The sequence below is a fragment of the Brachypodium distachyon genome, chromosome 2 (genome assembly GCF_000005505.3).
Source record: "Brachypodium distachyon strain Bd21 chromosome 2, Brachypodium_distachyon_v3.0, whole genome shotgun sequence".
NCBI classification, from domain to species: Eukaryota; Viridiplantae; Streptophyta; class Magnoliopsida; order Poales; family Poaceae; genus Brachypodium; species Brachypodium distachyon.
The window spans coordinates 48602248-48625976 of record NC_016132.3 but is presented as its reverse complement, the minus strand read 5'-3'; the positions used below and the strand labels follow the sequence as shown (position 1 = coordinate 48625976).

At 47.2% G+C, this 23729-nt stretch overlaps 2 protein-coding genes across 2 annotated transcripts; both read right to left on the bottom strand.

The window, feature by feature from the left end:
* Positions 1–12481: 12481 nt before the first annotated feature.
* LOC100831433 (ribose-phosphate pyrophosphokinase 3, chloroplastic) lies at positions 12482–15973 on the bottom strand. The gene is made up of 7 exons (XM_003569661.4): positions 15413–15973; positions 14977–15292; positions 14785–14880; positions 14634–14702; positions 14401–14529; positions 14096–14195; positions 12482–12951 (listed from the first exon to the last, which is right to left on the bottom strand). Exons 1-7 carry the CDS (start codon positions 15793–15795, stop codon positions 12818–12820), a joined length of 1227 nt encoding a protein of 408 aa, XP_003569709.1. The 5' UTR covers positions 15796–15973; the 3' UTR covers positions 12482–12817.
* A 984-nt stretch (positions 15974–16957) lies between these two features.
* LOC100830619 (B3 domain-containing protein Os01g0723500) lies at positions 16958–21407 on the bottom strand. The gene is made up of 4 exons (XM_014898787.2): positions 21065–21407; positions 20258–20711; positions 17428–17765; positions 16958–17355 (listed from the first exon to the last, which is right to left on the bottom strand). The coding sequence occupies exons 1-4, from the start codon at positions 21155–21157 to the stop codon at positions 17086–17088; spliced, it is 1155 nt and encodes a 384-aa protein (XP_014754273.1). The 5' UTR covers positions 21158–21407; the 3' UTR covers positions 16958–17085.
* Between the last annotated feature and the right edge of the window lie 2322 nt (positions 21408–23729).

The following is a 23729-nucleotide window of genomic DNA, read 5'->3' as shown; positions in this document are numbered from 1 at the left end:
GAATGAAATGATGATGAATCTCAATATGCTTCGTCTTGCTATGTTGCACGGGATTGTGGGCTATCTTGATTGCACTCTCGTTGTCACATAAAAGAGGCACACTTTCACAAGTGATTCCATAGTCCAACAATGTTTGCCTCATTCATAATAATTGTGCACAACAACTTGCGGCGGCTATATACTCGGCTTCCGTCGTGGAGAGAGAAACATAATTTTGCTTCTTAGAAGACCAACTCACCAAAGACCTACCAAGAAATTGGCACGTCCCAAAAGTTGACTTCCTATCCACTTTGTCTCCCGCCCAATCCGAATCCGAATTTCCCCTGAGCTTCAAACTTGATCCTTTAGGATACCATAAGCCAAAGTTTGGGGTATGAACCAAATATCTAAAGATTCTTTTGACCGCCACTAAGTGGCTTTCTTTTGGTGTGAATTGATATCTTGCACAAATAGCACACTTAACATAATATCCGGTCTAGATGCACAAAGGTAAAGCAAAGAACCAATCATAGAACGATATACCTTTTGATCCACATCTTTACCATTGGGATCGAGATCAAGAGAGCTTGATGTAGGCATTGGGGTCTTGGCATTCTTGGCATCATGCATCTTGAATCTCTTTAGCATGTCTTGGGTGTATTTGGCTTGATTAATAAAGATTCCTCCTCTCAATTGCTTGATTTCAAATCCAAGGAAGAACTCCAATTTACCCATCATAGACACAAATTTTTCGGTCATTAGCTTAGCAAATTGATCATTGAACACATCATTAGTAGAACCAAATATGATGTCATCAACATATAGTTGGCATATAAAAAAATCACCACCAACCATCTTAGTAAAAAGAGTGGGGTCAATACCCCCAATTTCAAAGCCACGATCCACTAGTAGCTCCTTTAGGTGTTCATACCAAGCTCGAGGTGCTTGTTTGAGGCCATAAAGGGTTTTATCGAGTTTGTACACGTGGTTAGGAAATTGAGGGTCCTCAAACCCCGGTGGTTGTTTGACATATACCAACTCATTTAGTGGACCATTAAGAAATGCACTTTTCACATCCATTTGTTGCAAAGTAATGTTATGATGCGATGCATATGCAAGCAAGATACGAATAGATTAGAGGTGAGCAACGGGAGCGAAATTTTCACCGTAGTCAATACCCTCGACTTGGAGAAATCTTGAGCCACCAATCTTGCCTTGTTCCTTGTCACTTGTCCAAGTGCATCTTGCTTGTTCTTGAATATCCATTTGGTATCAATGACATTCTTGCAATCTTTTGGTCTTTCCACCAATGACCATACTTTATTGCGCTCGAAGTTATTCAACTCTTCATGCATGGCATTAAGCCAATCCGGATCCTCGAGTGTTTCTTGTACCTTTTGGGGCTCAACACAAGAGACAAAAGCATGATGTTCACAAAAGTTAGCTAATTGTCTACGAGTAGTTACCCATTTTCTCACACTTCCTAGGACAATGTCCAAGGTATGTTCTTGACGTTGAAGTCGTGAGGCAATCTTCATGGCCCGACATTCCATAGCTTCTTGAGATAAATTTTGAGGCTCAATGGAAGCTTGAACATCTTGAATATCTTGATCTTGGACATCATTTGGTGAAGAATCACCAACATCAACATTTGGTTGAACTTGTCCTTGATCAACTTGTTCATCGACATGAGAGACTTGTTCTTGTTTTTGGCTAGCTTGTGGATCTTGTGGAGATGACGGCTCCACTTGAGTAGAGCATTGTCCTTCTCCTTCTTCCATACGGGGATCCTCAACGGGCATAATTTGACCTATGCCCGTTCTTCGTATGCCTTGGGAAGGAATCTCATCATCTACATCCACAACATCAACTTGCCTCACATGGGAGCCATTATTCTTATCAAACTCCACATTACAAGACTCTTCAACACATCCGGTGGATTTGTCGTAGACTCTATAAGTGTGGGAGTTTGATGCATAGCCAACAAATATGCCCTCATAAGTTTTAGGCTCAAATTTAGATAAACGAACACATTTCTTAAGCACGAAACACTTACAACCGAATATCCGAAAGTACTTGAGGTTGGGCTTGCGTCCCGTGAGAATTTCATAAGGTATCTTGTTCAAGATCTTGCGGAGACAGAGGCGATTAGTAGCATGACATGCGGTGTTGATAGCTTCGGCCCAAAAGTTGTATGGAGACTTGAACTCCGCCAACATTGTCCTTGCTGCATCCATGAGAGTTCTATTCTTCCTCTCCGCTACACCATTTTGTTGAGGGGTATACGCAGCGGAATATTGTCTTTTGATACCCTCATCACTCAAAAACTCAATCAAGGTGTAATTCTTGAACTCGGAGCCATTATCACTCCTAATAGCCATAATCTTTCCATTGTATTGGCGTTGGGCTTCATTGGCAAAATCGATGACGGTTTGTTGGGTCTCACTCTTGTGCTTGAAGAAATATAACCAAGTGTACCTAGAATATATAGTCATCAACAATAATCAAACAATATGTCTTACCACCAAGACTATCATATGTAGGAGGACTGAAGAGATCCATATGAAGGAGCTCCAAAGGCCTCGTTGAAGTGATAATTGTCTTGTGGTGATGTGCGTTCTCGTGTAATTTCCCTTCAATACAAGCACACACGGTCTTTATTGAAAGAAACATTGGTTGGTCCTAGCACATGCTCACCTTCGAGGAGACTTTGCAAAGATGTCATAATGACATGGGCTAGACGGCGATGCCATAGCCAACCCACATCAACTTTAGCCATTAGACATGTTTCTTCTCTAGTGGGTTTCTTACCGAAATCTACCACATAGAGACCATTTTCCACATATCCAACAAATGCTACTTTAAGAGTCTTGCTTCACAAAAGAGTCACACTAGTTGTGCCAAAGAAGGAATAAAAACCCATATGTGCAAGTTGAAGTACCGAAAGTAAATTGTATGAAAGGAACTCAACAAGCATGACATTCTCAATGGATGTATCCGGAGAGATGACAACCTTGCCTAGTCCCAATACCGTTGATTGTGAAGAATCTCCAAATGTAACTTGCTTGGACCCTGATGTACTCATTTTGGCATCCACAAGCAATTCTTTGCTCCCGGTCATATGATTAGTGCGTCCACTATCCATGAAGATCGACCGGAAGCAACCTCCTACAAGTTTAAGCTTTGATTTTAGGTACTCATCTTTGAATGGGTCCTTTAGCGTTAGCAACAAGGGTCTTAGGAACCCAAATAGACCAATGAACATATTCATAAGGAGAACCAACAAATTTGGCATTAACATGCCGATAATTAGTACGACAAAGAACATATGAGGGATTGAAATCCCCGGCACTATTATCATAGGTGGCCTTGCCACCCTTCTTGTTTTTTGACTTCTCCTTGGCCGCCTCCCATTCCTTCACAAAATAAGCATTAGTGTGGGGAAGTGCATTGGCCTTCTTCTTGTTGTTGCTCTTCTCATTGGGGTTGTACCCAATTCCCTCCAATCCAAAAGTTTCCTATAATCATTCAAAAGATCATGGAGGTTCTTCTCCCCTTGGAAGCAAGTGGCTAGGCCCTTTTCAAGTTGAGCCTTCAACCTAGCATTCTGCTCAATCATAGATGTATGCTTAAAACAAGAGTTAGTTGAAGCATCTTTATCATTAGAAATTAATTACTTAACAAGAGAATATAGAAGATAATCACAAGACTCTTTGAGATACTTGTACTCATTTGTCAATGACTTGTGATCCTTTCCAAATTTGTCAAAGTCCTCAAGGAGGTTCTTATGACCATTCTCAACTTCACTTATCCAATCCAAGTACTCATTAGCAAGGGTAATAGCATTATCATAAAAAAATTTAACTTTAGCAAGTTCCTTAGTAAGTGACTCCTCAATTGCTTCCCTATTTGCTTGTTCTTCCTCAAGAGCTTCATCAAGCTCCGCAATCTCATGAGCGACAACGCACTCAAGTCTTACCTTCTCATCCATGAGCTCATCATGTTCTTCAATAATAGCTTGAACTTCACCTAGTTTTTCCAAGAGGTCTTCAAACCTATTTTTGGTCTCACCTTCCAAGCTTGCCATGAAGATCTCGAACTCATTCATGTTATGCTTAACAACACTACTCTCCTCCACACAATCAAATAGAGATAAACTCTTAGGAATGACATGTTTGGTGGGAGGAGGGATTACCGAAGAGGTCTTGGCCATAAGGCACTTGGGTGAGCGGTTTTTGTTCTCATTGGGGGAGTCGAAGAGATATGGAAGTGAAGAAGAAATGACAATGTTCGCCCTCTCCGTGGACTCTTCATCATCATCATCATCATCATCATCATCTTCGTCACCCTAAGCATATTCTTCTTGAACAAGAAGCATTCTTGGTTGCCTCTTGTTTGTTGGCTTCTTGTGGAAGGAGGGCTTGGTCTTCCCCTTAAGGATAAGGCGACCACCATTTTCCTCCCTCTTCTCATAAATACACTCTGCAACGAAATGGTCATTGTTATCACAATTATAACATTTATGAGATCTTTGACCTTTGGGCTTGGAGCTTGAAGCTCCCTTGTTGTTGTAAAAGTTGTTGGGGTTGAAGGTGTTGGTCTTGACAAACTGCTTGTTCTTCCAAAAAGCTTGAGCCGTAAGAGCCATATGATCACTAAACTCATAGTTGCAATTTTCTTCCGTGATCTCAACCTCTTCTTGTTGGGGTGCTTCACATGGAGTTGAGGTGGGAGTCACGTTGGCCTTCAATGCAAGGTTTGAGCTGTGTGAGAGAAACTTGGGACGAATGAGGTTGTCCTCGGAGGTCTTCTTGAGAATATACATAGCCACGAACTCTCCCATCACTTGACTTGGAGTCAAACTATACTAGTCCGTTCATTGCCTAATAATTGCGGCATGAACCTCTCGATGTGGGGAGCTGGTTTCTATGAATAGACGCTTGAGCCATTCATCATTGATGTCACGACTTTCATGGTCCTTCATCTTGGCTCCAAGAGTGATGACTCTCTTATATAGCTCATCCGGAACCTCTCCATCCTTCATGAAGAAATTTTTGCATTCGTTGATGACCACTTCAAACTTCGACTTCTTGACACTCTTATTGTTGTCAAAGTGGTCACCAATGAGCTTCTAAGAATCTCTAGCAGAATCAACACCACGGACAAATGTTCTATACTCCAAGGGTAGAGCCCTTAGGAGTATTCCAATGGCATGCTCATTGAGTTGATTGTCCACATACTCTCTTCGTGACAAGTTCTTTGGATCATGAACAAAGTAACCTTCTTCAACAATTCTCCACAACTCTGTTGATGTGCTCTTGAAGTGAGTCCTCATGGAATGAAACCAATCAACGTAATTAGTAGAGGTTAGCAAGGGGGTTCACCTTGGTTATACGTAGGTGGCAAATTATGGTGGCGATGATTATATTGAGGTGGTGGAGTCACCTCACTATACAACCCATAGCCACCCCTACCTTGGGATTTGGTAGCACTCTCTTCGATAGCCTTAGCCTTGTTACGGGCTTCGGCATCCGAATCTTCCTTAGTCAAATCCACCGCACGTGGTGGCTTGGCGTGGAAAGGCTCGGTAGAAGAAGAAGAGGCTTTGTTAGGTAGGTGTTCACTAATCTTTTTGTCCACACTATTTAGAACAACTTTTTGCATGTTATCCAAAATCAATTTGATGGATTTAAAAGTTAGTGGAGCATTATCATCTATCACCTCGATTTCTTGGGGTTTCACGGTGTGTCGTACCAGTGGCCCACAGGGTCCCACTAATACGGGACGCGTGGGTTGCCAATAACGAAGCCCCGTCAGGAAGGCCTCCTGGGAAGCGATGAGTCCGGAAGCCTGCCTCGAGGAGACGGCCTTTGGCGAAGTTAAAGGCTAAGGGCCGAGTACAAGATGTCCCTGGGAAACCCCAGTCCCGGAAAGCTGAAGGAACGCCTCCGGCAACTAGCAGGTGCGCTAGTTAGGAAGGTGCAACCCAGCAACCTGCGCTAGGGCATGCAGGCGGGACCAACAGAATAGTGAAGACAGGACAAGACCCGGGCGCAGTGCATTTAATGCACCGACAGGAGTTTTATCGACAGGCCTAGCCTTGCTGAGCAAGGCTAGGGCAACTACCCTGCGAACTGTTTTTTTCTACCGTGTACAGTAGACAGGGCGCTGCATGGCGTCCAGCGCGGATCAACCAAAGTGTATCTCTTGTGGCCAGGACACGCGTCTGGAAAACGTGTCACGCTGCATGTTTAGGCACCTGTGGTATCCCCTTGTCTATAAAAGGAGGACCAATGACACCGGTCAAAGGGTTCCAACCCCAGTAGTTAGAGCATAGCACAACGTTCACCTAAGTAGCCAATCCGGGAACTCCCCGGGTAATCTGTACGCACTCAAACTCGTGAATAAAACTAAAAGCAGGACGTAGGGTATTACACCTCCGGGTGGCTCGAACCTGGGTAAACTCTTGTGTCTACACTTCGTGTCTTTCGCCACGTCGGCGATCGCCGGAGCGATCACCTCGCCCTCCACCGAACCAAAAAGGGGGTGTCCGGCATCCCCGGTGCCGGAGACCGTGCTCCGACATCCGGCGCACCAGGTAGGGGGCCTGCAGAAAGCTTCGGGTGACCGCCGGCGTCATCATCGTCAACACCGGCTTCTTCGCCTACGACGTCTTCAACAACTAGTTCGCCATGCCGCCCAAGAAGGAAGACGAACACCGGGTCGACTTGCGCGACACTCTCGCCATGCGCACTCAGTCCCATGATGCTACGCGCGCGTCACAAGCACAAGGGGACCAGGGGTCCCCTCCACGGCAGCAGCAGCAGTCTCATCTGCCACCACAACCTCCTCGGCCGTCGGTAGACAACCGGCTGAGGGGGCCTGCGGCTCCTAGCATCGGAGCCAGCCGCGCGCGCCGGCCAGGGAGTCCACTCGCGGGCCGAAGACGCGCAGTGAAACTGCGCCACGAGCACAGCGCGTCGCGTGCGACGCCGACGGAGTCTCGCCCCACACACCCGAGGGCACCGGGTGACAGGGCGGAGGGCAGCCGGTCGGAGAATCGGCAGCCTCCTGCCCAGACCCCGGCGGAAGCCATTATAGCTGCGCGTGTCATGGTGCGCTACGAGCCACCGCAAGGCACGCCGGCGCAAGAAGCATGGAGTGCGGAGCTGGACGCGCTCCTCGCACTCGCCGCCCAGCAGCCGCAAGGCGAGGGCGCCTCAGCTGGTTCAGGCCGGGGGCAGAACCCGGGATGCAGAGACGCGCCCCGCGTCTCAGGATGCGGAGAACACCTCCCCCGCCAGGAGGGCAAGGAGGCGAGGATCCCCGTGGGATCCTCGAATTCGTCAACGACCGTTACACGGGGTGACGCGCGAGGCGTCCTGAACGACGGCCAGCAGGAAGACCTCCGCCCGCGCTTGGAGCGCCGGCGCCGGCGTGAAGCAGACCGCCAGCGCCCAGAGGAGCAGGAAGATGCTCCCATGGGCGCCGAGGACGGCTGCGCCGCGTTCACTCGCGAGCTGCGCCGGGTGACGTGGCCCCACAAGTTCCGAGCGCCGACGCTCGGGACGTACGACGGGACCGTGAATCCCAAGGATTTCCTCATGACCTACACGTTGGGCATGCACGCCATTGGCGCCGATGATATGGTCAGGGCCAACTGGTTCCCGATGGTCCTCAAAGGATCAGCGAGGACTTGGTTGCTCAACCTTCCCGCCGGGTCCATAGCCTCCTGGGCTGACCTGCGCGAGCAGTTCGTGAACGCGTTCCAGGGTGGCTACAAGTGCCCGGGAACCATGGCGGAACTACACACGGTCGTGCAGAAACCGGGGGAGACATTGCGGGACTTCACCAACATGTTCTCCAGCACGTACGCCATCAACGTCCGAGACCCGAAGATGCATGAGAAGCTCAACACGCACCGGATCCGGACCACAAGGGATCTCTACGCTCTCGCGCACAAGTGCACGATTGCCGAGGAAGGGCGGTTGGCGCCCGAGCTTGCCGCCAAAGCAGCGGCAAAACCACCGGAGGGCTCCGGGAAGAAGAGCTCCCAGAAACGCGACGGGAAGCAAGTGCTTGCCGCGGAGCCGGGGGCTCCCCAGAGGCCCGCCAAGAAGGCGGCGGCGGCGGGAGCATCGGGCAGCAAGCCGGCAGCGGCCGCACGCTGCCCCATCCACACCAACGCCACCCACAATACGCAGGACTGCCGCACTCTCCAGACCATCAAGGAGACAGCGCCACGAGGAGCGCCGTGCTACCGGGGCGTGCTTCAACTGCGGGGACATCGGGCACCTCTACCGGGACTGCCCGAACAACCCCCGTGGCGGAATAGGCCGGGGCGCAGCCGGCAGCGACAAAGGAGAACCCGCGGGGGGTCACGGTCAGGCCCGCGGCGGCAAGGACCGGCCTCCCCATGGACGCGACAAGCCTCGCACTGAGCAGCGCGAGGATGTCTACAGCGATGACGCCGCCGACGAGCCCAGCTTCCAGGAGCCTCGCGACGTCGCCTGCATCCACGGGGGAGTGTATGCTCTCATGTCTCGCGCTGCCATGAAGCGGCTCACACGTGAGGTCTGCGCCCTCCTCCCCAGTGTGGAGGCGCAGCAGCCGTTGAGGTGGTCGCATGTGCCGATCACCTTCAAGTCAGACGATTACCCGATCCATCCCTTGGGTTCAGGGGTGCTCCCCCTCGTGGTGTCGCCGATCATAAACAATGTGACGGTGACCAAGGTTCTGGTGGACAGCGGGGAAAGCCTCAACCTGCTGTCCGCCAAGCTGGTGGAAAAGTTTTAGCTGCCCCTGGAGCAGATGAAACCCACCGACCCGTTCCGGGGGATCAACCCCGGAGTGGTGCAGCCCATGGGGCGAATCATGCTCCCGGTGACCTTCGGTTCCCGAGAAGCGTTCCGGACGAAGCACATCATTTTCGATCTGGCTCACACCCCGTTGCCGTACAACGTGATCATTGGTCGGCCAGCGCTGATCAAGTTCATGGCGGCAACGCATTGCGCCTACGGCGTGATGAAGATACCGTCGACATACGGCGTTCTCTAGTGCGACCTGAAGGACACTGCTTGGTGCGTGGGCGAGGTCATGAAGACCTCCGCAGTGGCAGATCTCGGCGATTACGACGTTGCCGGGAGCGAGGATTCACTTGCGGGTGAACAACCCGCACAGAAGAAGGCGCGAGCCGCTCCCGGGCAGGATGCCGGGAGCAGCTCCAGCTCCAGCCCACGCGTAAGCAAGGGCACGAAGCTGAAGGAGGAGGGCACCAAGGTCAAGAAGGTGCCCCTGCATGCCGGCAACGAGACACGCACCGTCTCCATCGGTGCAAGCCTCGGCGACAAATAGGAAAGTGCCATCGTTGCCTTCCTCCGGAAGAACTCCGACGTGTTCGCTTGGAAGCCGTCAGATCTTTCCGGAGTCCCTAGGGAGGTGATTGAGCATCGGCTGGCGGTGCGGCCCGTCAAGCAGAAGGTTTGCCGGCAATCCCAGTAACGCAAAGACTTCATCCAGCAGGAAGTAGAGAAGCTCAAGAACGCCGGGGCGGTCAGGAAACTGTAGTACCCTACTTGGTTAGCAAACCTTGTTGTAGTCCCTAAAGCTGAAAATAAATTGCGCATGTGTGTAGATTTTACTGATCTTAACCGTGCATGTCCTAAGGACACCTTCCCTGTACCCCGTATCGATCAAATAGTAGATTTTACAGCAGGTTGTGAGTCTTTGTGCTTTCTAGATGCCTTCTCCGGCTACCATCAGATCAAGATGGCAGTCAAAGACGAGGAGAAAACAACGTTTATCACCCCGATTGGCTGCTGCTGTTACACGTGCATGCCTTTCGGGTTGAAGAACGCGGGCTCGACATTTCAGCGTGCTTTGCGCGAGTGTCTGGGACCCCAGCTAGGCCGGAACATCGATGCCTACATGGACGACATCGTCGTCAAGTCGCTGCGTAGGGACTCGCTCGTCGGTGACCTGCAGGAGACGTTCAACAACCTCCGCAGGATCAAGCTCAAGCTTAACCCTGAGAAGTGCACGTTCGGTGTGGACTCGGGGCACTTGCTGGCTTCTTGGTCTCTCACAGGGGAATCGAAGCCAATCCACAGAAGATCGAAGTGATCGAGAAGATGGAGGCACCCCGCAAGGTTAGAGACGTCCAGCGCCTCAACGGGTGCGTTGCGACGCTTGGGCGTTTCATCTCATGGCTGGTCGAGCGAGCCCTGCCTTTCTTCAAGGTGATGAAGAAGAAGGGTCCATTCAATTGGACCCCCGAGGCGGAAGCGGCGTTCAGGGACTTGAAGAGGTACCTGAAGTCGCTGCCGGTCCTCATCGCCCCCAAGCTAGGCGAGCCGTTGCTGCTGTACCTAGCAGCGACGGATCAAGTAGTGAGCTCCGTGCTCGTTGCCGAGAGGGAAGAGCAAGTCTCGAGGGCTGAGACGGAAGGGCCGGGGGCTCCCGGCGAGCCTAAGGAACCCCCGACTACCTCCTCTGCCCCTGGATCCGAGGGGCAGCCGACGTAGGCTGCCCCCCGCAAGCGGCCCGAACCTGGGTAAACTCTTGTGTCTACACTTCGTGTCTATCGCCACGCCGGTGATCGCCGGAGCGATCACCTCGCCCTCCACCGAACAAAAAAGGGGGTGCCCGGCATCCCCGGTGCGGAGACCGTGCTCCGACACGGTGGGTTCCCCATCATCGCCGTCCATACTCTTAAGAGCGGTAAATCCCTGATTAAGAGATGAGGCTCTGATACCAATTGAAAGATCGGTATGGTCGACTAGAGGGGGGGTGAATAGGAGACTAACAAATTTTAGATTTCTTTTTTCTTTTCTTGAAAAATACAACACTTAATCCTAGGGTTTACTAGATTCTCTAAAATGAATGCAACCCTAGAATGAAATGCAATAGCCGAAGCAACAATAGATAGCAAAAATGTAAGGGGGAAATGATACCACACGTGGAGACGAAGATTTCACTGGAGTTCCACCTATTGGGGTCGGTGTGCGTCTCCGTTTGGAGGAGTGCTCTACCACAAAGGTAGATACGCCACGAATACTCACTCTATTCTCCGTCTAGGGTTCCCAACAACCCAAAAGAAACAAAATCCACAAAGAAAATAAGGGGATTCAACTTTTGACTTGGTGAAACCCTAGAGCAAGATCTTCTCCTCCAATCCTCAAAGAATCAAGAGTTATGAGTGGTTAGGGAGGGAGATCTTGGAGATTTAAACTTAAGGTATTCTTGAGGTGGGTGGTGGTGTTCTTGGCTGCTTGCTCGGTCAAATGGCTTGTTGGGGACGAAGGGGTATATAAGTGGTTCTCAAAAATCGAGTCGTTAGGCACAGGTCGGGGTAGGCCGGAACTTCCGGCTGACCGGAAGTTCCGAATATACACCGGAAGTTCCGCATATTTCCCGGGGACTAACAGAGAGCACCCAGAGGTTCGGGCGGAAGTTCACCCCGCCTGGAAACCTGAGATGCCAGAATCACCCTCAGAAAAATGTTTTCTTCTCACACCTTTTTGGGTAGGCATTTTAGTGGGTGCAATTTGGTGTAGATGTGTACGTGAAATTGATTCACCCGTTACCTTCTCTTGTGGATCCCCTCTTAATAGTACGGATGTCCTACGACTCAAATCAATTAAAAAAACCGCTAAACACCACTACGCTTCTTCCCTTTTTGAGGATCCACAATTCATCTTGTGTCGAGTTCTTTATAAATCCTGAAATGCTTAGCACAAGATTAGATGACAAAACACGTTGTCATCGTCGCCAAAACTGCTTAGGAGAGAAATGCGCTTTCAACCCCGACCCGCGAACCTAAAGTAAAGTCTTCACTCGGCCCACGCCGCCTGAGTCGGAGAGCTCCCAGACTGCCGCACAGTCGTTGCCGAGGACACCACCCACCCTTGGCCTCCGCCGATGATGTCGATGATGCACCGCTTTCGGTACGAACTTCGAGGACGAGGATGCAGAGCACTTTGTCTGGTAAGCTCTTCGGATCTCGCGGTAGACCGCAGCCAGCGAGGACGCTCGCCTCTAGAGGTCCGCGGCCGAAGAGCTCGCACGGGGCATCCGCGCATCCCAGGAGCACACGAAGACGACGGAGGCGTGGCGTGCGCAAGCGGAGCTCCAGACACTCATTTGCATCTCCCCCGAGTCCGAGTGAGCCGGAGAGGAGAGGTTACCGATGTCACTGAGTTGAGTGCCGCCTTTTGTTTGTTTCTTTGTAGCTGAACTATGTTCACTACTCCGTATTATCTGTCCGAGAAGTCTGAAATGATCTGAATGTGAATCGACGCATGAACTTGTTCTTTTAAATTTACAGTACGAAATTAAGGATATATTCTGCCCGACAAGAAATGACACCGTAAAAGCATTTTTAGGTATACCATAAAACAGTTATACGGGCCAGAATATGAGGTATCCGCTGAAGATGCTGTTAGCCCAGCTAACGGGACGATCAGCTGGAGTTTTAAATAAAGGGCCATGAGCATGACATAAATGGAGAAGAAAAAGAAGCAAGCCTACAACTCAAATGAACTTATTCCATGATTACATTTATAGCGCGCAAAGGTCAGCCTCAGTAACTTGACTTGTCCAGCCAAATTATTAGGCAGACTATCCTAATAATGTTTTTTGCCGTTCCACCAATCCATTGAACACCGCCTCAGGTGAAGATATCTAAGTTTAAAGGAACAGATATTACAGAAGATCCTTTCTAGAGGGAGAAAGAAACTATTTCAAAAAGAATGGAAGAAATAAAATTTGAGAGCCTGAAAATGTGCTAGAAGAATGAACAAAAATATCCCACTGGGGCCAACAGATCAAATTAGCTTTGCTAAATCTGAAGAGCAGAAGCAATAGAATCTGCCAGACTGAGAACTTCAAATGGCCGCCTGTCCTTGACCGCTTTGACAGTGAGAGGACACGAATCGGTGATCCAAAAGTGGCTCAGGGCATGCTCCGGACCCTCTGAAATTATCACATGAACAATTTGGTAACTATATTCAAGAAAATAAACAATGAATTATTCAACTGAAACTACTGGACTAGCAACAGCTCTTGAAATTTCAGCTGCACGAGGTGCTTCCGCCATTTTCATGTATAATCATGTGACAGAAGTTTGGAGTTGAAACCACGTAGAGATGGCAACTGGCACGAACAACCAAAAGGTGTTTGGATAGTGCTTCATACAGTTTAGTGTCTCGAGGTGTTAGGACAAATGATTTTACTTATGTTGTGAGAAATGAGGAAAGGCTACCTTAGATGAAATTAAGATTTGGAGTTGAAACCTTGTGGGATTGGAACTGGTACGAACAAACGAAAGCGGGTTTCCAAAGTACTACACATAAATTGGTGTCTCAAGGTGTTAGGACAAAACATATTTACACATCACTACTGCATCATCAAGGAATTATAATGCAAGGAGTATCAGAAGATTTTAGGAGAAACAGCATTTGGAATCAGACCTTAACCTTCAAATCCCTGGATTTCGAACCCTGACTTTTCTGATCCCGGTTAATTAAAACTTTAAATTTAACTATATTGTGATTAGTCAGGAGAGGTTATAGGGGGTAGATGCAGCTCAAGTGCATCATCAAGGAATTAGGATGCAAGGAAAAGCGTAAGATTTTATGTATCGCTGGAGAAACTAGAAGCCATGTTACATTGTTACTCATCTCTGATGGGAGATTTGCTTACCAGGATATTTCTTAAGCCGAAAAGGTTTGCAGCTGGAAGCTGACTTGTTAAAATAAAATAAATGGCTTTGCCCTAAGGGTGAATTGCTATGTTGCTCTTTGAAAAAGTCAAGAGTTGCCCAGTCAAACATGTATGGCAGGAGAAAGAATAAATGATTTATCTTTGACAAAAGTAAGAAAAGAAAGGGAAAGACAAGTCACACCAACCAGTTTGACCGTGCTCTTCAAATTTAGTCATATACCATTCGAATTTATCTTTTTTTTAATCCCCATTCAAAATTATCAGCTGAGAAAGAAACTAACTTGTTTGTAATAATATGTATTGCCTATGATTCAACAGCCCTAGAGTGAAAAATGAGAACACTATGGGGTACTTATCAGCATCTAATATTATGAAGCTAATGATGGGTACATACCTCCATTATCAGGCTGAAATTTCTCCCATGACTTGTTGGGGAAAATGCCATGTGTTACATACGCACTAACCTTTGCTGCTCCATGAGCTGCCAAAACTTTCTGGACAGGAAACATGAATATCAGTTTACAAGCTTAATGAAGTATTGTACAAATATATAATTAGAAACTGTTAAGAAGCGTCCTCTAAGAAAAGAGTAAACTGACAAAGAAATAAATATCTTCAACCACAAGGCTACATGGGTTGGAGACCCACAATTAATACATTATAAAAGAAAGAATATAAGCCATAAACAAATTTCATTACCTGGCATTCAATCAAAGTACCACCAGACTGCACCAAGTCATCCACTATAACAACATGACGGCCTCTAGCATCTCCCTCTTTTATACGCACAATTCTCTGATCCCCTTCTCTAACTTTGTTGCATATAATCTATTTTGAAAAACATTTTATGAAAAAAACAAGTTATTGTACAAGGATAGATAGGGTGCCAATTTTTGTTGGATTTTAGAGGTATTCAGACAGAAAATATTTACCGTAGGAAAATGTTGAAGTTGCTTATGGAAGCGCTTCCATGCGCCATCATCCGGAAAAGCTATGACTATCTGATGAAGATATAATAAAGGAGCATATCAGACTTTATATCACATAACAACTTATTTCCATCATTTAGTCAGGGGTACTTACGTTATCAGAATCAGGTAGCTCCTGAAGCCTACTTATCAGCAAGGGGATTCCACTCTCAAAACATGGTAAGACTGCGTCTCCAAAGTAGAATCTCTCCTGTTGTATTGTCATTAGATAAGTTATTCCATGTTAAAAAAAAATCAAAGGGAACAGGGGAAGGAGTCAATTGGGTGACATAAAGATTTCACTTACCTGCAAAGCATGAATATCAAAAATCACTAAACTGGTTGGTCCGCCCCTTGATATTGGTATGTGTGACAAGCTTCTAGCGAGTGTGAAGGCTGTTGCAACATCTCCTTCATCTTCCATACGCTCGGAAGTCCCAGTTGGGAAAAATGGGAGTATAAGAGTAAATGAAGCAATAAACAGCTTCGGCAGAGCATATATAACCGACAGTTGCTCAAATATGACACCAGGCGAGCTAAATGATGCTAAGAATGCGACGTGTCGTCCACGGATGCTCTGGGCATTCGTGATAAACAAATTTGGGAATCCATCGGCAAAGGTCCTGAAAATGGAACCAAATATATAACATAAGGAGAAGAGAAGATTGGTCTAATTTTGGCTAATATTAATTCAATTGCTGCTAACAAAGGTATGGTAGAAGAGAAGGGGGAGATTGGTGTACCTCCAGGAGATGGAGCAGAGCTCGATGTCGTCGTTCCGGGCGGCCACCTGCTGCGCGAGACCCCGCATCTCCTCGCAGTGGTAAAGCAGGATGCTCTTCTGGGCCCCCGTGCCGCCGGCCATCTTGGGCACGGCCAGCGGCGTGAGGTCGGGGTGCAGCACGTGGAGGCCGGTCCCGTTTGCGCTTCCCGTGCCGGTGCCCGTGCCGCGGGCCCCGCCGAGGTGGAGACTGGCGTGGAGCCTGCCGGAGGCGGAGGCGGGGGCGGAGGGCCGAGGGGAAGGCCAGGGGAATGCGAGGCTGGGTTTGGGGCCCGGGTGCGTGGGCGGGGTCGGGGTTTTGGCGCGGAGAGCGGCGGGGGAGGCGGAGGCGGCCGTTGTTGCCATCCTTCTCTTGCCGCAACTGGTGACGCGGCCGCGGCGGGCAGGCACGAGTTGTGATGTGGCAGGTGAACAACGGGGAGCTAGAGCCTAGAGGGGATCGTGTTGCGTTGCAGGTGCGCGCGTTTACGTGCTACGCATATGGGTCTCGCGTAGGAGGCGGGGCGAGATGGGTTTATTACTGTGATGAGATTTGGCGCGGTTTATAGCGGTTGGACTGCACAGAGCGGCGTGGGCGCGCCGGCGGCACCGGTGGTCGTTGGGGTTGGTGTAGTGTCAAGGCGCGGGAGCCGGGCGGGGCAGACGACTAGAGCGCGAGGGTGGCGTACGTGTGCCGGTGTTGTCAGCCGTTAGGGATCCTGAATCGCTGTGTTTTTTGTGTTGGGACGCTGGACGTTGCGTCACATGTATTGCGCCATCTTTGTTTTGTTTTTTTCGTTTTAAAACGTGATACTTTTTTTGACGGTATGATTGCGGTTTTAATTTAGAATTATGATTGGCGACTGTACTCATGATCCAATTCGTATTTTGGATGCAAATACGAAAATGGGGTTCTCTTGTAGCAAAAGGGTGTCCACTGCAATCTGCTGCAAAATATGTTGGGAGAAGTAAGTGAGCATCGATTGTACATGTATCTATTTTATTTCTCACATGCTTTGTCAATGTAAACACCAGGATATCAAAAATCAGGCAGAGAATTTTGGAAGTGTTACCTTTTTACGTCAGGAAAAAAAGGGGGAAGGCAGTATTCGTGCCGTCGTGCGGCGGTGCGGGTCCCGAATCAACTTTCGGGGAAGGCAGAGCAAGCCTGCAGCGATGGCACGGCGTTTGCGGGGGTTGGTAAGGACTAAACAAATTTATCCGCAGTTCCTCATGGACCATGACTCGTCGTCTGATCGGTTCTGTAGCGCCGGCGATGTGTCTAGCAGCAGCAGGCTGCGCAGCGCGCTCAAATTCTTTGTTGCACGATTTTGCCACGAGCGACGTCGACTTCCACCGTTTCCACGTTCTTACGAGAGTACTTTTCCACATTGTCCACGCGAAGATTAAAGTAGACTTTCCTTCCTACTTAGTACGCGAAAACTCGTTGTCGTTTCTACATCTCTGACTGAACGTTGGCGAGTCAAGATTTTTTATGTCTCACTGATCATGAATTGGGGAGTCCAGATTCAGCAGCGGAAAAAACAGCATTATTTCATTTGGGATACCGTACACTGCATTGCCAAGGTGTGCAGTAAATCCCCTCTGGATTGCTCAGTACCAAGGCACACAATTTCTCGTTCATTTTGCTGTTGATCAAGCTATCCGGAGCCTGACCGCCGGCACGGGCGGCTCGACCACCCTGAAGATGTGGACGCGGAACTCGGCCGCCCCGACGAGCTCGAACACGCAGCAGTCCCCTTCCTCGAGGCAGTTCCCGCGCGCGAAGGCGCACCAGCCGCGGGACAGCCGGTCCCTCGTGTTGGGGATGTAGAGCACCGCCCACGCCTTGCCGTCCGGGTCCCGGAGCGCCATCTCCGCCCTCTCCCGCGGCAGGTGCTGCCGCGAGAACCCCGTCGGGAACCTCTGCAGGCATAGACGAGAGAGAAGAGTCAGAGACGCATCACATTCACGTCTCTCAATTCACGTACGGCTCACCATCATGAAGGAGTAGTAGACGTGCATGGTGCTCATGCGGATGACGCAGTGCGGGAGGGAGGACCGGAAGGAGCGCGCGATCTCCGTGGCGCGCTGCCGCTCGGCGCACGTCACGGGGCGCCGCCGGGACACGTAGCCGTTGTAGCGACGGACGGAAGGGGGGATGCCGGCGGCCACGGCCAGGTCGTCCTGAATGCTCCGCGTCTTCGCCGGGCACCCGTCCTGATCGGCGTCTGGCCCGTGGCGCTTCTGCGACGGTCCGGCGTTCGAGCGAAGCGGGAGCGCGTGCGCGTCCGTATCCGCTTCTGTTTTCGCTGCGATGGACTGCCCTGCTGATCCTGCAACACCCGTTTGTAGCTCTGGTGATTCTGGCGAGAAACTGGGCACAGAAGCGAATTTGTCGTCCGCTAACTAGAGACCACAACATAATTAAAACCATGACCAACTCACCCATGGCCATGTGACGTGAGATGACCTCCGCCCATCATTTGAAACTAGAATTGTGAAATTCATTTTAAATTCTAAAAACTAACTTGTTTTGGCACGAAATTGACTACATGAATTCAATTTGCAATTTCATGGAATCACAATACAACTAACCTCAATTCCTCTCTACAAGCCATCATTTCTCTGGAATTGTCTCTAACTCTACAAATCCATATGGTAGACAAACATGATTTTTGAATCCGAAATTCAAATTTAACCAAATGAAATCCTACCAAAAATTAGATTTCATTTCATTTGGACCAAATGAAATGAAATGAGGGGTGCCAAATGAGCGGTTACGTCTTTTCTCAAATGTATGAAAAATTCTTTCCATACTCGTGAACATTTTTTATACACACAAACATTATTTTGTAAGTCCATGACCATCTCATCATAAAGTTCCATCAATATGAGTATAAAGGTTTTATGTACGACATAATTTTTTTATTAATATACAAGGAAATTTTTCACGAGTTGCACGTTTTATTTAAGATGCACGGACAAACTTCAAAAACAAATGGATTTTGGAGTTCTTTTTTTAATTTTTACTTTTTGTTCTAACAAAAAGATTTTTTTTCCCCTTTCTCAACAACCTGGGATGCATCCCAATTCTTTTGTGACCCACTACACTTTGGAACTTTCGAAAAACAGTTTGAAACATGTCTAACATCCCTTTGAATTTTCCAAAATCAAGCATGATTCGTAAAAATAAATCTCATTTCTCATGCTGAAGATTTAACTTCGAGCACCATCAAGCAAGGGCATCAAACAAAAAAAATCAAAACGTAAAATTTTGAGACCCATGGAAATGTGCAGAATTTAGAATCCTATTCTCTGCTGTTTTTGTTTTTTGTACAACAATTAGACACATTATTGTCAAGGAAAGTCCAAATATAGACAAAATGGAAAAAAAAAGTCACTTCAATAGGCTTTTCTTAACAAAAATATAAGGGAGTGTCTAGGTGTAAGTCGACTGAGAAACTTTGTTTCTCAGTCAATGTGTGTGGGTCGGTGTGTGTTGGTGTGTGTGCGTATGTGTGTGTCCTTGTGTGTGGGGGGGTCTGTGTGTGTGTGTCTGTATGTCCGTGTGTGCGCACGCAATTTTTTTTAACAAATTATCTTAATTGCATGAGAAATTTTAAAAAAATTATAGGTGAAAGTCTTATAATTGCACTGAAATTTTTGTGTGCAACGTGGAATTTCATATGCAATTTTCTTAGGCCGAAACTATAACAATGATCAAATTTTAAAAAATAGCAAGTGAAAATATTATGTACAATTTTAAAAATTGCAGGTGAAACTTTATGTGCGGTTCTAAAATTGCAGTTGAAAGTTATGCATGCTTCTAAAAATTGCAGTTGAAAGTTTATGCGCGATTCTAAAAAATTGCAGGAGAAAGTTTATGCCCGATTCTAAAAATTGCGGGTGAAATGAGAAGGATATTTTAACAAAAAACATAAGTTTTTAAAATTAATTTTATTTCACATTGTTGACAAGCGGATTGCCTATGGTGTGGATACTCAATTTTACTACTAAAAGAAGTGTAAGTGATACGAACACTAATACATTGGGCTAGGCATAAAAAAAATCCTTAAACAACATGAAAAATAAAAGGTTTTGTGTATTTCCAATAAATGGTTTTGTGTATTCCATAAAAATAATCCATATAGAAACAAGGGATAATGAAAAGAAGAATCAAGACATAAAGAAAAAGAAAGAAAAACAAAAGAAAGAAAAAAGAAAGAAAGAAAAAAGAAACGAAATGAAGAAAAAAAAAGCTACACAAGGGGTTCCAACAGGCGCCTGCTGCATCCAAGTACAACACAGCGCACGGGTGGTTGCCACTCGAACAGTCAACTCTTTCTGAATTTGTGCTGTTGTTATTTTGTATGTATATTCACATTTCTGTTTAAACGCCCGCACGAATCTCAGCGTATGATCCGACGGTTCAGAGCGTCAACTGCGAAATATCAATTTCTCAGGCGACTGAGTACTAGCAAATCCGAAAATATAACTATCCGGGAGTGGCGGAGAGAAAAAAAAATCTTACGGAGTAATAGCTTTCAAATCCTTATTCTAAGTAAAATGATTAAATATAGTTATCCGAACCGATAAATTAGTATATATCTGGATGCCATCTTTACCCCTTTATGGGTTCTTCCGAATTTCAGAACACAAATTAGATCCGATGATTAAGCAATCGATTGCTTACTAACCGAAAACGAGACAGATTGAGCATAGTAAAACCGCTAAAAAAGCATCGAAATAGCAGAATAATGCGCACTGTTAGTGAATTTTTTAGTTTAGAAAGAGAACGGAGAGAGCAAATACCACTTTGACTTACCGAGCTCCACCGTTGAATTGGGGCACGCGACTTGCGGCTGCCGGTCGCCAGGCGCACCACAGTACGGCACCAGCTCCTTGCCAACCGTATCATCACGCGACGAGGCCTTCCTCGGCCGGCCCCGTTTCTTGCGCGGCCCATCCTCGCCGAGGCGCAGGAGGTCCTCCCGCTCGCAGGCTGTCTTGTCGAACACCATGGCGGCGAAGCGCGTGCCGCCGTCGTGCCGGAAGACGAGGAAGTCCAGCTCCCGCAGCGCCTGGTCCTGCACGAACTTGGTCCAGCCCGAGGCGAAGAAGGTGCCCTCGGCGGCGGTCCGGCGGATGACCACCGGCCACGTTCGGCCGCTGGGGCCCTCCAGGGTGGCCGCCATGGACGACGACGCCTCCTTCAGGCTCTTCTTGGCCTTCGTTGACGCCTCCCAGGGGATGTGCTTGCAGAAGTTTGGCGGGATCTTCTGCAATTTGCTTGCATGCACGGAAGAGTTATTTTTCAGAGGAGATTAGCATGAAACTTCCTTAATCACTCTTGCTGAGATGACATTGCACGGCTTCAATGCTTCATGCATATGATGGCATGTGTGTTCCTCTTTTTGGTGTTTTAAGCGCGGGGGGGAAGTTAATTATTAACCAGGTAAACAAATATGCGTGTTCTTTTTGGTCTGCAGAGTGGCAATCGTGCATGCTGCAAGGCTGTAACCTGTAACTATCCTTTGATTCGGAGGTAATTTCCTCGGAAAACGCCAAGTTGGTTAGAATGCACAAACATCAGTGCATCACATACATCTCCGGACCGATCGTTTTCACTCACCAGGCGCTTCTGGAAGTCGCCGATAAGCACCTTGAAGAAGTGCGGCCGCCTCCCCCCTGTCGCCCACGGCGACTGCCCCTCCGCGTCCGGCATTGATCCTTGCCAGCTCTTAAACGTAAACACTCACCTCGATCAGCAGCACGTACCCGCGCGCATACATGCATGCACTGCCGCGGAGGAGGCGCCCGGGCACGGCCGATCGATCAGGAAGCTAGGCTAGCTAGTCTACCGAGCGTACCGAAGGAAGCGAAGCATTGGATGGAGGGGCATTGGAGAAGGGGGTCGAGGGAGGCAGGGGCTGGCCGGCCCGGGGGGGACGCGCGGTGTGGGGGTGAAAGAGACGCGAGAGCTCAGCTTTTGAGGGGAGCAGTTTTTGGCTGTGGCGAACTGGCGATTCGGGTGACAGTGTCCGCGCGTGCGCCGGGTGTACGCCGCGGCCCGCGGGTATCCATCCCATGTACTACATAATTAAACTACTCCGCCCAAAAGCCTCCGGAAACCGTGATTTTGTTGTACAATGACCATCTAGCCTACCGTGGGCAAGGTCACTTTGGCACCGCATATCATTATTTATTTGACAAAACAACGATCAACGGGTTATTTATTGTCAGAGAACGGTCGAAAAAGAATTTCGACCGCGGAAGAAGTGGCCCAACCTGTGCCGAAAAACAGAAAAAAAAAACACTAGAGTTTGGAGGAAGGGTTCAGAGGGTCTAGAGAAAACTAGAAAGAGATTACATCTTTACTCTTACAAAGATCTCAGTTGATGGTGGCGACGATTTGTCATCCTTACACTATCACGTTACCTATTGATTTGGCAAAAATCGTCAACACAAGAGATCAAGTATGATTAGAGAACAAATGGACGATGAAATATTTTTTTAAACATGTGGTGTATTCTCTAGTTTATAGCATCACACGGGTGTACTTCAGAAAACACGAAATATCTTGTTACATGAAACACGTATGTACGGTTGGATCATAAGTGTTTTCTTCTTCATCTTTTTGTGGGGAGATCAGAAGTGTTTTTTAGAATACCATAGGATTGTTTTGCTGTAGAGGTCATTTGGTTAAAAGGAATGATATCTTCAAAATTCATAAAGATTGCTTTTCTAGGTATGCCCCAATTCCATAGGAATCAGAACAAGAGGTTAGATCGTTTGAAAACATTTCTTTGCGTTTATGTTGTATGGCATGTGCTTAATCGCTCTACAAATTTCTCATGTTTTTCTTGTGGTGCAACCGAACAACTTCTATCACCATTCATGTGTTTTCAATTCGTGTAGGATCCAACATGACATGCCATTATGTTTTTAATTTTACCTAATTATGTGTTTTTCTGTTCCTACTATTCTCAAGTCATGTGATCCAAAGAGACCCTAGAGGAAAATAATCATAGTTTATGCTAGTTATTTCGCGTAAATTATTTTTTATCCTTACTATTCCTTCCGATCCATAATAATTGTCTCAGGTTTAGTACAACTTTGTATTAAGTTAGTGCATAATTTGAGACACTTATTATGGATCGGAGGGAGTACAAAATAGTTGAAATCAAATTGTACTCCATCGGTTTGAAGTTATGAGATGTTCTAGCTTTGTCGTAATTAAGTCAAATTTGTTAATTGGCTAAGTTTCTAGAAAAATCTACCAACATATACAACACTAAATTAGTTTTATCCATCATGATATATATTTTCATAATATACTTATTTCATATTGTAGCTATTAATATATTTTTATGTAATGTTGGTCAAAGTCTAAAAAGTTTGACTAGGACAAAGTTAAACATCTTATAATTTGAAACAGAAGGAGCAATTAGTTAAGGGTTTGAAACATTGCTCGGGATGAAGTGTGTAGCTGCGCGAGCAACATGATCCGTTTCCTGAGCATGGCATTTGTTTCTAGATAATGAAAAACAATTCTTTCTCGATCTCTGCATTATAGTGCACTATTGAAATAAGTGAAATATATGATAAAATCCTGCAAAACAGAGAGGATAAAATTGTCAAACCTGGCGAGAAAACAGATTATGCATATGTAACATACAAACCATATCTTATATATTCATATCACGGAGACATGGAAGCATGTGTAGGATATAGTGATATCACTATGAGAGCTCACCTTTTAGGATTGCAGGATATGATTCAATTTGTTGTCATGTCAAGGCTTACCTTCTATCATTGATGATAAAATGTTGATTGAATGATTGTAGTAAGTGTCCAATAATGGAAGTTTGTCTGTTTTATGCATAATTTGGAAGAGGAGTGTGTACATCTTTTCAAAGACTTGTTTTTTGAACTTATTCTTAAAGAAATTTTTGTTGCCCGTAGATTAGTGAAGATTATTCCTTAAGACTCCCTTTTTTAGGGAATATCATTTATTATTTAGCAAAAATAGTTACGTCATCCATGATAACACTCATCAAGTAGCCGGGAGGATACAACCCCTTAAGGCTCCCTTCAAAAAGAGAGGGCAGGCTTCCAGGCCTGACTTCCACACACACACATACCCCAAGTGCGTTTAGTTGAATTTCCAAATCGATTCTACTCGGTGGTTTGGGCACAGCATGACAAAATAAGCTATCAGTACGAAGATCGGACAGATATTTCGCCGTACAAATCTGCGTTGTGCTCATTCACCTCTCTTGGCTACCATAGTGCAA

Excerpts from the sequence above, each read along its gene's own strand:
- LOC100831433 (XM_003569661.4), bottom strand. The coding sequence starts at position 15,795 with ATGGCAACAACGGCCGCCTCCGCCTCCCCCGCCGCTCTCCGCGCCAAA. Across the intron at positions 15,293-15,412 it reads CTCTGCTCCATCTCCTGGAG|GACCTTTGCCGATGGATTCC; the intron begins GTACACCAATCT and ends TTCCATTTTCAG. Across the intron at positions 14,196-14,400 it reads GTACTTTGATTGAATGCCAG|AAAGTTTTGGCAGCTCATGG; the intron begins GTAATGAAATTT and ends TTTCCTGTCCAG.
- LOC100830619 (XM_014898787.2), bottom strand. The coding sequence starts at position 21,157 with ATGCCGGACGCGGAGGGGCAGTCGCCGTGGGCGACAGGGGGGAGGCGG. Across the intron at positions 20,712-21,064 it reads GCGACTTCCAGAAGCGCCTG|AAGATCCCGCCAAACTTCTG; the intron begins GTGAGTGAAAAC and ends AGCAAATTGCAG. Across the intron at positions 17,356-17,427 it reads TCTACTACTCCTTCATGATG|AGGTTCCCGACGGGGTTCTC; the intron begins GTGAGCCGTACG and ends CTATGCCTGCAG.